Source organism: Lagenorhynchus albirostris, chromosome 21 (genome assembly GCF_949774975.1).
Source record: "Lagenorhynchus albirostris chromosome 21, mLagAlb1.1, whole genome shotgun sequence".
NCBI classification, from domain to species: Eukaryota; Metazoa; Chordata; class Mammalia; order Artiodactyla; family Delphinidae; genus Lagenorhynchus; species Lagenorhynchus albirostris.
Genome location: NC_083115.1, coordinates 26,084,507 through 26,098,527, shown reverse-complemented (window position 1 = coordinate 26,098,527; position 14,021 = coordinate 26,084,507). Strand labels below are relative to the sequence as shown.

The window sequence follows — 14,021 nt, the reverse complement described above, 5'->3', positions numbered from 1 at the left end:
TGCATTATATCTCAATAAAATTGGAAGAAAAAAAAGCAATAAAATTGAAAAAAAATTATAACCCAGTATGAAGGTAGTCAGGCCAGAAGAATTCTCTTCTGCTCAGGAAAGTGTCAGCTTTGTGTTCTATTCCAATCTTCAGCTGATTAGATAAGGCCCACCCACACGGAGGGGGGGCAATCTGCTCTACTCAGTCTGTGGATTTAAAACTTAATCTCATCCAAAAACAACCTTCACAGAAGCACCCAGGAAAACATTTGACAAGGTATCTAGTCACTTTGGACCCTAGTCAAGTAGACATAAAAAGTAACCATCACACTCCTTTTGCAGATAAGTTAACAGGCTCTGAATTAAGTAACTTACACAGGCCACATAGCTAGCAAGTTGTGAGCAAAGATTTGAGCCCAGGTCTTCATGCTACTCTAGGTCCATATATGTAAATCATATGTAAATATGTAAATCAGAAATCTTTAAATTAAAATATTTTAATTTTAATAAAGATATGATAATTTTAATATTCAATACAAAATTTTAAATTAAACTATTATTTATTTTCTTCCCACAAATGACTTCCCACTTTTTTCCCCCAGAAATGACCACAAAAGTGGAACTTCTTAAAACATTTAATGCAGAACCTAGTAAACTCAAGAAACTTAAAGCCTGAGAACTGTGACTTTAGAAACCAATGTCATACATTTTTTATATTGCCTGTAGGTTACGAGGGTCTGTAAGTACTGGTGTTCTTAGCATTTAATCATGCACATTTAGAACATTTCCTCCTACTAGCTTCCCATCAATAGATATTTGTTGAACTTTGAGTGATTAAATGACTAGATGAGTGAATGAATGAATAAATTTCATTTTTCTTCAAAATTTTTCATGTATGTAGCAAATTTAGAAAACTCTAGTCACTGCACGTAAGTTGAGAGAGCAGTCTGCTGGGTCATTTGGCGAAATGATAATGATTTGTAGAATTTGCCATCACTGGTGGTAAGCAGCTTTGGGTATAGATGGTAATGCTACCACATACTATTTTTAGCTTCTGACACTGCTGTCATAAGATATGATCTTGCTGGTTGATAGACTTGCATTAATTATTCACAGGCTCTTATACTTCATTTGCTTTGCATCATTCACCCCTTAGAATGCATCCCATATTCCAGGGGTTGGTAAGAAAGCAGTTATGACTGGAAATGCTGTGAAGATAAAACGCAATTTTATGATATGTCTCTGAGTCCTACCTAATAATGGTTTTATTTTGTTTCTTCCAGTGAAAAAGGCGATTGAATTGAAGTCAAGAGGAGTCAAGATGCTTCCCAGCAAGGACAGTAGCCATAAAAACTCCGTCTGTAAGTCCTCTTTCTTTCTGTATGAGGATTGATATGTCCATTAGAGGGAGCGGTTTCGGAGAGGTAATTCTATAAACTGCTTTTCCCACTTCATGTCGTTCTGCTTTCCTACCTTCAAAGTATTTGCTGGGAGAGAGAATCTACACTGTGTATTCATCTTATCTCCTAAATGCATCTCAAACCCGTCTTTGCTCTCTACCCTCATCAATCACTGAGACTGGACCTTCCCGATTTCTCTGTTAAACAGCTGTTCCCACTCTCAGGTGTTTTGATCCCAGTTTCTCTTTCCATTCTAGTATATACCACACATACCAGATTGATTTTCGGGGCACAGGAGTCTTGTCTTGTCATTTTCCTATTAAAATGTTCTTGATCATCCGTGGACTAAAGAATAAAATAGTTCCAGGCAACATCTATATCCCTTCAAAGAAAACCAGAATATGAAGACCACATGTATAGGGTTCTATCTGGATGTGCCCAGCACATAGTAGGCACCCGGCCAATAGCTGTTGGATAAATGAAAGTGTCCCCTGGCACCTACTTTTCTGGTATCTCTTCCTTAACACCCTTCACCATAATTTAGCCAAAAGGACCAGTAGACTGTGTCATGTGTGCCTTTGCTAGAAGTGTCCTCGCCGCCTTCCTAGCATGCAGAAGCCCAGGTGGTCTTGGAGCCTCACCATTGAAACCCTTTCCTGACTTCTCCAGGCACGGTTAGCTGTTTCCTCCTATTGTTCCCCCAGTCCTGTGTTCTTAACCTCTGCATTTTGTCACAGTTTCACTATGGGTTTGCCTATCCTGCTCACTGCACATTAGAAGGCTCCATTGAGATTCTCAAGTGGGTTTATTTCCAGGGTGGTTCTTTCCCCTGCATCATGTTCTTTTTAAAATTTTCAGCCTCTTGGGGTACCTTTTCTATTCATTCCTGGCGACCTCTTCTTGTGGTGTTCCTGCTGACCTGCTCTCTTGGTGAAGAATCCCAGTGGTTGGAATCTATGTATTTTATTTGGTTTGCCACTAATAGCAGTTGGTACATGCGGGACGCTTGAAGTCATTTGGAGCACCCTCAGTTCAACCAACTCTACTTTTATCTGCGTGATATATTGGGCTTGTGTGTGAGGTGTTATCCATGACAAATATTACATTAAAAAGCAAATACAAACAGCAATAATGATCATTTAAAAATCACATTGTAGATTAACCTACTTCTGCTTTCTTAATATCCCTATTTTATGGCTTCCTAGTGATTGCCTGTGTAATGATAGTCCATCGACTCTGTATAATGACCCTATCCTCTGGCACTTGGGGAGGACAGAGAGGTAAACCCAGACCCCTAGGATGTAGGCTTCAGACACAGGTGTGTCTTAGACATTTTGAGATAATATAGACTGGGTGATTTAAATTTATTTCTCATAGTTCAGGAGGCTGGGAAGTCCAAGATCAAGGTGCTGGTCGATTCAGTGTCTGATGAGGACTCACTTCCTAACACAGACAGCAGTCTATTTTCTCACTGTATCTTCATAAGGTGGTGAGAGGGAGAGATCACCTTTTCGGTATCTTATAAGGGAACTCATCCCATTCATGAGGTCTCTACCCTCATGACCTATCACCTCCCAAAGGACCCACCTCCACATACCATCACCTTGGAGGTCCGGGCTTCAAGATATGAATTTTGGGGACACACACAGTCTATTCAAGGGGGATCCTTCAGTCTCTGACTGCAATTCAGGCCCTTAGGTCTCACACATACACACAAATCAACCTGTAAATGCACTTCCTGTTTTCATTGTACCTCTTTTTGGATAATCATGGGCAGTAGTGTTCAAATTAAACTGGACTTACAAATAATGAAGGACAAAACTACTGGAGGGCAGAAAGAAAGGAGGTCATTCTTTTAAAATAAAGTTTTAATATTTTGTTCTCATTAGTTCGGAATGTTCAGTAGAATGGGAGATGTGGTATGTATAGTTACTTTGAAATTTATATTTTATGGTTTAAAAACCTTGCAGAAATGATCCACAGTAACATAGAACTACATATCAGGTGAACCCTTACATCAAATCAATATGAGGTCTGATAGGTCTGATAGCAGTCAAGTAGACATCAAATTTATCTGCCAGTGGAACATTCAGCCAGAGTTTTTTTTATGAAAAGAATGTGTCTGGGTCCTTATCTGAACACAAATTGACAAATGAGTCATAACTCATTGGTGTTAGAAAGTGTTCTGCCCTTTCTCCCAATAGTATTAAACTATTTTTTTGTTAGACTTGAAAATTAATCATTAGAGGAAATGAGGAATTCCTTCTAAGATCAGCAATGTAATAAATAGTAAAATGTTATTTATGCAGAAGATGTGGCTGAGGAAACTAAATTAATTGCTTCATAGAGAAAAGGACATAGGCTTTGAAGCTAGAGAGACAAGGATTCAATAGTTGTAAAAGTATTTATCATATTCAAGTCCAAGTTTTATCATTTATAAAAGTAAAATGGTAATGATTCTTTCTGAGTAGACGAAGCAAGGTATTTGTAAACTGCTTGTTCCAGTATACAGCATATAGTGGGCATTCCGCCAGCCATACCCGTGGGAACTTTCCACACACAAACAGGAGACGTAAAAACTGTATTCATAGTAGGTCAACCAAGGGTCTAAACGGCTGGGATCTTACTTGCTGGAGGAGGAGGTAAGATCCAGAGCATTGAACTTGTTCTGTAAGATCTTAGGAAATAGTTTGGTTCCTCATAGGAGGTGAGCCCAGAACACAGGCCCCTGAAGCCTCACCCAGGACACAGCCTTCACCTAGGAAGTGATAAACCCCTTACTGTTTTGATGGGGTGTGAGAGGGAACATGAAGGTGATGCATATATTTTATACATGTGGTGACACTTGCTGCAGACATGTCAGTTACTGACACTATTATTAAATCATTTATACACAGATTAGCTAATTTATTTACATTCAGTATTTATATTAAATATGGTGCCTTTGGTATTGGCCTCGTTATTTTTCACACCATTCAATAAACTGTAGTCTCTGTATTTCTGGTTTACCCTGAGAGCTGGGTTTCTCTTGGAGACCACAGCCTCTGCTGTTCTTGAGGTTAAATTCAAGCATACAGGCCTCTCTGACACAGGGTACGTAACTGCCCTGAACCTCAGTTCCTCCACCTGAGGGTTTGGAAAAGGATATAACAAAATACTCAAAAAATGCTTAGTGTAGGGTCTGACAGCCACTGTTAGCTATCATCCTACCTCACTTGTGTGGATCTCTATTTTGGTAGTTTTCATTGTATATAGACATTTTTTATTTATGAGCCTTCTTCCTGAGATGCCTCACAGAGTAAGAAATGTGACAGCAAAGGCTGTGTAATTATCCCTTTACCCCCTAATCTAAGACTGTGTCTGCTACCAAGCACCAGTGAGGAGCTTATTTAATTACAACCTGACAGGAATGGATGACAGTAGCAACTGTCCTCTTTTTAAAAAAAAAATTTATTTGGTATTGGCGTATAGTTGATTAGCAATGTTGTGTTAGTTTCGGGTGTGCAACAAAGTGATTAAGTTATATGTATACATGTATCTATTCTTTTTCAAATTCTTTTCCCGTTTAGGTTATTACAGAGTATTGAGCAGAGTTCCCTGTGATATACAGTAGGTCCTGGTTGTTTATCTATTTTAAATATAGTAGTGTGTATTTGTCAATCCCAAACTCTCAATCTATCTCTCCCCATCACTGTTTACAATAGCCAAGACATGGAGGCAACCTAAATGTCTGTTGACAGGTGAATGGATAAAGAAGATATGGTACTTATATATACAATGGAATATTACTGGGCTGTTAAAAAGAATGAAGTAATGCCATTTGCAGCAGCATGGATGGACCTGGAGGTTATCATACTATGTGAAGTAAGCCAGACAGAGAAAGACAAATATCATATGATATCATTTCTATGTGGAAACTAAAAAAAACAACTGTCCTCTTGTGGTTTTGGGTTGTGTTCTGCCAGTAAGAAGCCCCAACAGACGACTGGAGGGAAGCATGATTGTGAGGTCTGGGTATTTATCACTCTTGCAAAATCCCCTCAAACTGGCTGTGCTTGAAGGTGCAGAGGCCAAAGGTCACAGCTCCTCTCAAAGGGGTTGACCCTACAATGGTCTTTCCCTCTGGCTTTCAGGGCTCATTTTCTCCCCTGTTGCTTCCAGCCCAGGGGGTGATAAGAGCTTGACTGTTACCTTGTTCCAAGTGTCTACACTACCCCTGGTGGCATCTCTAGGTGTACTTGGATACAAGCAGCCCCTTTGTAAGGAATACTGGTGTACATTACTCTCCTCGAGGGTGGCGTTAATTTCCTGTTCGGACCCTGTTTAAGATGACGGAAAGCGGTCAAGATTTTGGTGAACCACTGAGGGCAAACTCTACCCAAAGATCCAGATGGTTAAAAACAAAGCACTAGACCAGGCAAGGAGCCATGCCTTCCTGCAGTTTCAGGCGCAAGCCTGGTTAAGTCCTCCTGACAGTCCCCTGAGCATCAGGAGGGAATCTAGGAAGTGCTGGGAAAGAGCTGGAGGCCCCGGACAGGGGGAGGTGAGGGTTTCACAGACCATCAGAAGGAGCTTGTAGTTTAGTGATGGAAGGCTGCTAGGGTCACAGCAGTGAGGCCATTCCAGCGCTGAATTGAGGGAACCTGTATCGTGTGTTATAACTGGGGAAAGACAGGGTTTTGTGACTAGTACATTAAAAAAATTTATACCAATATACAGTAGCTGGTACATAGATTAAAAACAAGCTCTTGGGCTTCCCTGGTGGCGCAGTGGTTGAGAGTCCGCCTGCCGATGCAGGGGACACAGGTTCTTGCCCCGGTTTGGGAGGGTCCCGCATGCCGCAGAGCAGCTGGGCCCGTGGGCCATGGCCGCTGAGCCTGCGCTCCACAACGGGAGAGGCCGCAGCGGTGAGGAGCCCGTGTATAGTTGATTAGCAAAAAACAACAAACAAACAAACAAAAAAACAAGCTCTTCATTGTTCTATTTGAAGGATAGGTGGTGCCTGTATCCCACCGTTCTGGATTCCAGCCTATTCTCAGCCTGTCTCCCCATTTTCTCCCTAGATCTGCTTTGATTTTATACGTTTGGTCCACAGTGAGCCGCTTGAGAGCTGAGTTCTCTGGGAAGTGCTTCTTGTCTGACACCCACACTGAATTACACACTTCCTCATCCTCTGATAGCCCAGGCTAGCCAGCACTTAGCAAGTATTTACTGATTAAATAAATGAAGGAAGGAAAAATATCCATTATTGTGGAGCAAAAGCCCTACAGATTTTCTCTTTTACTCCTCTCAGTGGAATCTGATGAATCCTTTGTGAATTTTGCCCTGGAATCACTAAGTCAGTCAGTTCCTCCGTCCTGCCCTGATTTCATGTTACCAGTTAACCCTTAGCAATTCACTTTAGTCCTTAACATGCATCAGCTTAACCATAGGGTGGAGTGATGTGAAAGGCTGTGGAGATATTTCAACTCATCTATACAGTGAGGGTGATTTCCTACGTTAATTCTTAGAATGAAATGACTTACAAGTTTGGTTTTTTCATCAGTCTCATTCATTACTGATTAATGATGTTTTCAGGAAAGCCCAAAGATAATTAAGGTTTTTAATTCTGCATAATGCTCTAAATTTCTCACTATTTAAAGCTTTAAAGGATTGAAGCATAATTGGGCAACATACAGCAGGAAGGGCACCTGGAATAAATTCAGTCAACATCCCCCCCCATCTTTCTTTCATCACTGAGTGATGGAAGGCTTCTCTTTATTCTGGAATTGGAACCTCTCAATAACATAGGATTGTTAAATTGCCACCCTTTTTAAATGGTGGTAACTGTAGATGACTTTCTTCCTCTTCTTGACATTCTCCTCCACAGAATACAATGTTAGCAACCTAAGTGTGAGAGTCAGGAGGGTAGGTAATCCATTACTGCCCTTCTAACTCCAAAATATAAAAATCTGTAGGGAGAAGGGCAAACAAAAATCTTGGTGGTTATTTTCCAGCTAGAGATTGTTCTCCCCATGTAAAATTAAAGACCAATGGCTTTACAAATTCAATATTGATTTGTTGTAACTCACTCAGATAACTTGATGGCACAGTGGTGTATTAAGCATTTGCAGTTAAAACAGTTTATACCCAAGCAGGATAGGACACTGGGTTCAGAGTCATTATTTAATGTAAAGCCAAGTTAAACATTGTGGAAAAATGGAAAAGTATAATGCATTGCTTTATAAACCCTTGGGAAAAAACAACAGACCATTATGAAATAAATGACCCTAAGATTCTTCTACTTTTGACTGTAGACCATTTCTTTCATTGCCTTTTTTTCCAATACGTGAATTTTTTCCTACCTTTAAAAAATATGTGAAGCCCTGTTAATGAAAAGCAATTGATCGAATATTGTCTTTTATAATAACAATAGTTCCATTTTTCTCTGGTTTTTCTTTTGTCTTGGACATAATTATTTGGAAGGGCACATTTTAAAACTTTTGTAGTTCCACTTTTTGGTCAGCAGTGCAAAATGATACCTTAATGACTTTAAAGAGTTAAAGATGCAGTCCTAATGATATAATGCTTGATTTATCTTTTTAACATGGTGTGACTCATTAATCCACTTTCTAAAATATGCCATAATAAGTGACTTTCGCATCTGTGCTGGGTTATACTGTATTATCCACTTGTCACTAAAATTGCTGCATTCATAGTCGTTGTTTTCTTATGTTTGAGATAATTTAAGAGCAAATGGAATATACTAGTATGTAATATTCTCTTTTTACTTATATTCCAGTGTGCTAAGAGGGAAAAAAAAAGGTTAATCTTATGTCTTGCATAATTTCTTCCCTTCCTGTCAGCCAAAAATGGGCTCAGCCCAGGAAAAGTCTCTCCTTTCAATCCTTTCTCCATAAACAGGGATTAGTGGAAGTTAAGGAAAAGGAAAAAAGAAACCATTAATCTTTATTAATAGGGATGAGAGATAAATAAAATAAAATGAGAGATAAAGAAAAGGCAAGCCATCCCAATAATTTTCATCATTTGGAAAGTAGTTTCAGTGTGATCCACTCTCAGAGCGGAAAGAGGCATGTCTGATTAATGACCCCAGACTTCTCTCTAGATTTGCAGACTGTTATATCCACCTGCCCACCCAAGATTTTCATGCCCACGTGTGATAGGCATCTCTTTCCCGTCTTAGAAAAAAGGCCATTGCTTTTCCTGTTAGGGACCTAGAGCCTGGCGCCACCCCTGCCCCCAGACACCAGCCAGCCTGCTGCCTCCCAGCATGTGTCAGAAGCCGACCATTTCTCTTTACCTCCAAACCACCAATGTCCTTAGGTGTATTACTGCATCATCCTCACCCCGTCTCCCTGTCTCTGCCTGTTTCCCTGCAGTCGAGATCTCCATACCTCATCCAGAGGGATCAGGAGGGAATATCCGTAGAATCACATCATTCTTCCGCTCAGAACACTTCAGCGCCGTCCCATCACAGCCAAAATGAACCCACATTCCTTACAGAGACCTACAGGACCTCCTTACCTCCCCACCCCATCCCCTCTCCCTCTGGCTCTTGTCCACTAGCTTTGGAGCTGTTTCTTAAGGATCTCAGACACACTCCCACCCCAGTCTTTTCTCCTCTATTTCCTGTCTGAAATGGTCACCCCAGTCATCCCTCCCTCCCTTCAGATCATTTCTCAAAAATTACCTTCTCCGTAGGCTCTCACTGGTCACCCTAGCTAACTTTCACACGCCTTGCCCATACATCACTTTACTGCCTCTTGTTACCTGTTCTGCTTTCCTCTGTATCACTTATCATAGTGTATCATATGTATCTTGCTTATTTTTGTATGTATGTGTGCATATTAGTGTGTGCATTTATATGAATGTGTGGGGGTGTGTATGGGGAACATTATGTGTAATATAGTGTACATAAGGTGTGCATTCTATACTATTACGTGATGTATGATGTATATGTTCAATATAGTATAACATAGTATGTATTATGTGTCATATAATGTATTATATAATGTGTAAATAATATATTAAGAGTGTATATATATATAAATATATATATATATTCTTATTTACTTCCTGTCTCTTCCACTCCCTCCACTAGAATACAGTCTCTTTGAAGGTAGATATTTTTGTCTGCCCTCTTCAGTGATATCTACCAAGGACTCAGCAGAGTCTCAGGCACACAGCAGTTGCTCAATAAACATTTATCCATTGAACGACTGAGTTTCCTAGTTATGTGGTGGCCTGAAGAAGTGTGACAAAGTGATGTCATACTTTTCTTCAGTTAGGTCTTTGTATTTCACATCTTAATCATGCATTCACCAGTCACACATTGAGGAAAGACAAATAGCTGTCATGGAGATGTTCAAAATATGTTCCTTCCCTAGAGGAAATTACAGTCTACTGGTATTTCAGGTTATGTAAATATTTATCAGATGAGTGCTGCAATAAAGATAGCAACCCTTATTGAGCATTGAGTAAAAATAGAAATTTATTAGCTTTCAAAATAGTAGTAGATCAACCCATAAAAACCCATAAAAAGTCAGAATCCACAGGGAAGATGTAAAGCAACATTAAGTCCTTTGAAAGCCAAAACACCATACTTTCTATATTACACCTCGTCAATGACTGAATTCCTTGAACCTCTCATTTATAGACATGTGCTTGGCAGTGGTTAAGAGAAAATCATGCTTATTATCAAAATTATATGTAGTATATGAACAAGGCACAAATAATTAAATAACTGGTCGACTACAATAAAGTACTACAGTCTTAGAATCATTATGCCCACTGCATGAAAAGAAATGTTAAAACCATGAGAAATTAAATCTTTTTCAAATTTCTGTCACAAGGTGACGGCATTTGGCAATAAAATCTCATTGTCAATCTAGATTCTGTGCTCTAGTAGGTCAGAAAATATTCTACAATACACTAATTTTCCTCTCTACCACTGCTGGATGAGTCCATTTGCTACTGAATTGATGACTAGGGCATGCTGGCTTTTAGAAAGGGCATTTAAAGAACTGCAATGAAAGCCAGCCCTGCAATTCTCCAAGTGCTACCCCAGATCTGGTGCTTGAAGAGGGCTGTGGATGTGAGGGAGATGGGATGAGGGAAGGAGAATGGAGGGAGGCTATTAAGAAACTTGAGTGACTCCATTAATAAGGCTTCTAAGACAGGCTATCCAGGGAACAAAAGTCATGCCACGTCCCTTAATCTCATCAGCCATCGATGATGCTTTGTGTGGTTTCCACCTCTGAAATTTTATTCCAGGAATAATTTCCAACTGGCATTTTCATCACACCATACTTTCCCAGGTAACTGGATATATTGTGGTTTCATGAATCCCCACTTGAATAATCTTCAAAAATTAACAGGATTTGCTTTACCCAGTTACAAAAAAACACCACATTTTGTTTCATATTAATATTGTTATAGTCACTATGGTTGTTACTAAATTGCTGCAAATGCCACCCATCACCAGGTTTTGTTTTTAGAGGACTTTATTGCTCTATTATTAATGGGTGATTTATTTGAATGGTAGTAGACTAGAGTGATTTGTAAAACTGCTGCAGGAAAAGGCGTGTCTGCTATTCTCTGTGTTGGATTTCTGGCACTAAGTGCTCTAGTTCTTGCTTTAGAGCAGACTTAGTGGAAAAAATATAGCCCCATTAACCTCTAACAGTTGTATCAAGGTTTAATAAAACACTAGGGATAATTGCCCCAATCTGCTTTGTTCCGTCATAAAATGTAGCAATATCAAATTTCGCAATTGTTAAAGATCCTTGTTTTCTTAACGAAGATCCATTCCCATCTAGCATGAATATAGCAAATTGTACAAATTGCTTCATAAATCAGGTAAGTAAATTATGCTTGCAGTTTCTAAATAGGCCTTTGTCACTGCAGGAGCTAAAATATCTTTTAAAATGCTACGGAAAATCTTGCTGGGAAGGGAACTGCTGTCTAGATACATTGGGAAGAATGGCATCACTGGTAACTAGAAGCAAGGCTAGGTGGTGCATCAATGATTTATCACACCATTTACAGATATAATTTCTTAAGTAACTAGAAAAAAAGGATTATTAAAATAAGTGAAACAAGATATAGCTTGATTGGATTATAGATGGTTCAATTGTACTGTAACCCTAGTAGGAAGTAAAATCCTTTTAAAATGGGTTCAGCATACAGTTACAGAGCATAATCGATTAACTGAAGGGACAAACTCACTTTGCAAAACGACTGGAGAATGCATTCTTTTATTACAAACAGTGAACAGAAAACAACCTACAGGTTATGGCTGACTTGAAAGAACAGTGTACATCAGCATTTCCATCACTTATTTTTTAGAAGCCCAACATATCACATACATTTTTATCAAATTTTATAAAATAACTTAATCTTCCCATATAATTGGGTGAAAATAACTCTGAAACTAGAGAATTGTGGGACTATTGGTGTTTGTGTGTTGGTACAGGTACATAATTCCAGTAGTAGTTAGAAGGACTTGCTATTTCGTTGTAATTTAATTATCTTATATGGTCAGATGTTTGCTAGTGAGTAACTTCAATCAGAAACTCTAAGGGTTAAGCTAATTAATCATGGTAGCTCCTTTATGAATTAAATTAAAGCCCTCCATTCTATACACAAGGAAGGTAAGTTGGCCAGTTAAATTAATACGTCCTGATATAAAGATAGATAGGAGAGTTGGGAGTTAAAAATCAAGGAGTACTCAGAACATCAAGGGGAATTCAGAAAAGATACACATCTCTTAAGCCTCATCATTTTATTTAAAACACACTTCTTTTTTTTTTTTGCGGTACGCGGGCCTCTCACTGTTGCGGCCTCTCCCGTTGCGGAGCACAGGCTCAAAAGCCATGGCTCACGGGCCCAGCCCTCCGTGGCACGTGGGATCTTCCCGGACCGGGGCACAAACCCGTGTCCCCTGCATCGGCAGGTGGACTCTCAACCACTGTGCCACCAGGGAAGCCCTAAAATACATTTTTAAAGGTGTAAGGAGAACACTGAAAATATCTTCAGATTAAGTCCTTTCATTGGAGTGCCTTTAGAATCACAGAATTGTAAAATTGAACTTGACTTTCAGCTTTCAGGGAGAAATCAGTTTGCCCAGATGGATAAAGCTGCCTCACTGAAGGAGAAATTCAGAGATAAATGAACTGATGTTGATCAAATAGTGATAATGCTGATAATTTATGTTGATTTTAAGGTAAGTAGTTAGTGTGTTCAGTAACAGAGAAAATGTAAGAAGCATGGGTGCCGCCTGTCTATTTAGATTGAGGGAGGAGGGAAATGTCCATCTTCCTCCAGTTATTCAGGGAAGTCTTATCGACAAGATGCTGTTTGAAGCATTCTGATTCAGGTGAGAGGGTGGTGAGCGCACACCTACCTGTATCACAGGTGATCCTCTAAAGACTGGCACAGCTGTCATGTATCCTCTACATTGTCTTTCAAAGGTTTTTACTTAGTTGGCAGTTTCTCTTTTTACCAAGAACAAAAAATATCCCTTTATTTTGAAATGATCATAGATTTTCAGGAAATTGTAAAATCTACAAGGAGGTCTTGGACCTTCACGCGATTTCTCTAACTATAGCATAATCTCAAAACCGGAAAAGTGACTTTGGGACAATCCACAGAGTTTTTTAGTATTTCACCAATTTTACATGCTCTCTCGTGTGTGTGTGTGTGCATGTGTGTAGTTCTACACAATTGTATCACCTGTGTGGATTCTTAAAACCACCACCACAATCAAGACACAGAGCAGCCCCATCACCACAAGTCTCCCTGTGCTGCCCTCCTGGTAGTCGCACCACCTCCACCGGGCAAGCACTCAGCTCTTCTCCACTCTATCAGCTCGTTATTTCAAGAATATCATATGCATGGAAACTTACCCTGTGTAACCTTTGGTGATTGGCTTTTTCCTTCAGCACAACTCCTTTGTGAACCATCCAAGTGGTTGTGTATATCAGTAGTTGGTTCCTTTTCATTGCCATGGAGTTTTCCAAGGCAGGGATGTATCACTCTTCAGCTATTGGTCTGTTGAAAGAAACTGGTTTTGTTTCCAGTCTGTGGCTCTTAAGAACAAAACTGCTATCAACTTTGTGCTATGCACGGTTTTCCATGAACATGGGTTTTCATTTCTCTTGGATAAAGGCCTGGGAGAGTAACTGGTGGATCATATGATAATTGCTTGTCTAGTTTTATAAGAAACTGCCAAACAGATTTACAGAGTGGCTGTACCACCTTATGTTGCCACAAACAATATACATGTGATACAATTTCTCAGCATTCTTTCCAGCATTTGGTGTTAAGACTTAAAAAAAAAAAAAGCCATTCTGATAAATAGCTGGTGATATCTCATTATGGTCTTAAGTTGCATTTCCTTAATGGCTAATGATGTCAAACATTGTTTTATGTGCTCATTTGCTATTTGTATATCTTCTCCAGTGAACTGTTTACATATTTTGCCCATTTTCTCTCTCTATATATTTTTCCTGTCGAGTTTTGAGCGTTTGTTATATAGTCTAGATACTAATCTTTTGTTGGACATATGGTTTGCAAATATTTTCTGTCTGTCTGTAGCTTATCTTTTCATCCTCTTCAAAGGCCCTTTTGCAG

The 14,021-nt window shown here is 39.4% G+C and overlaps 1 protein-coding gene across 1 annotated transcript in view; it reads left to right on the top strand.

Annotated features, from left to right (window-relative positions):
* Positions 1 to 14,021, top strand: part of CSMD1 (CUB and Sushi multiple domains 1) — a 1,400,820-nt gene that overhangs the window by 836,867 nt on the left and 549,932 nt on the right. Inside the window, exon 7 of the mRNA XM_060136411.1 lies at positions 1,272 to 1,349. Within this exon, the coding sequence (XP_059992394.1) occupies positions 1,272 to 1,349 (78 nt within the window). The remainder of the gene's footprint in view (positions 1 to 1,271; positions 1,350 to 14,021) is intronic.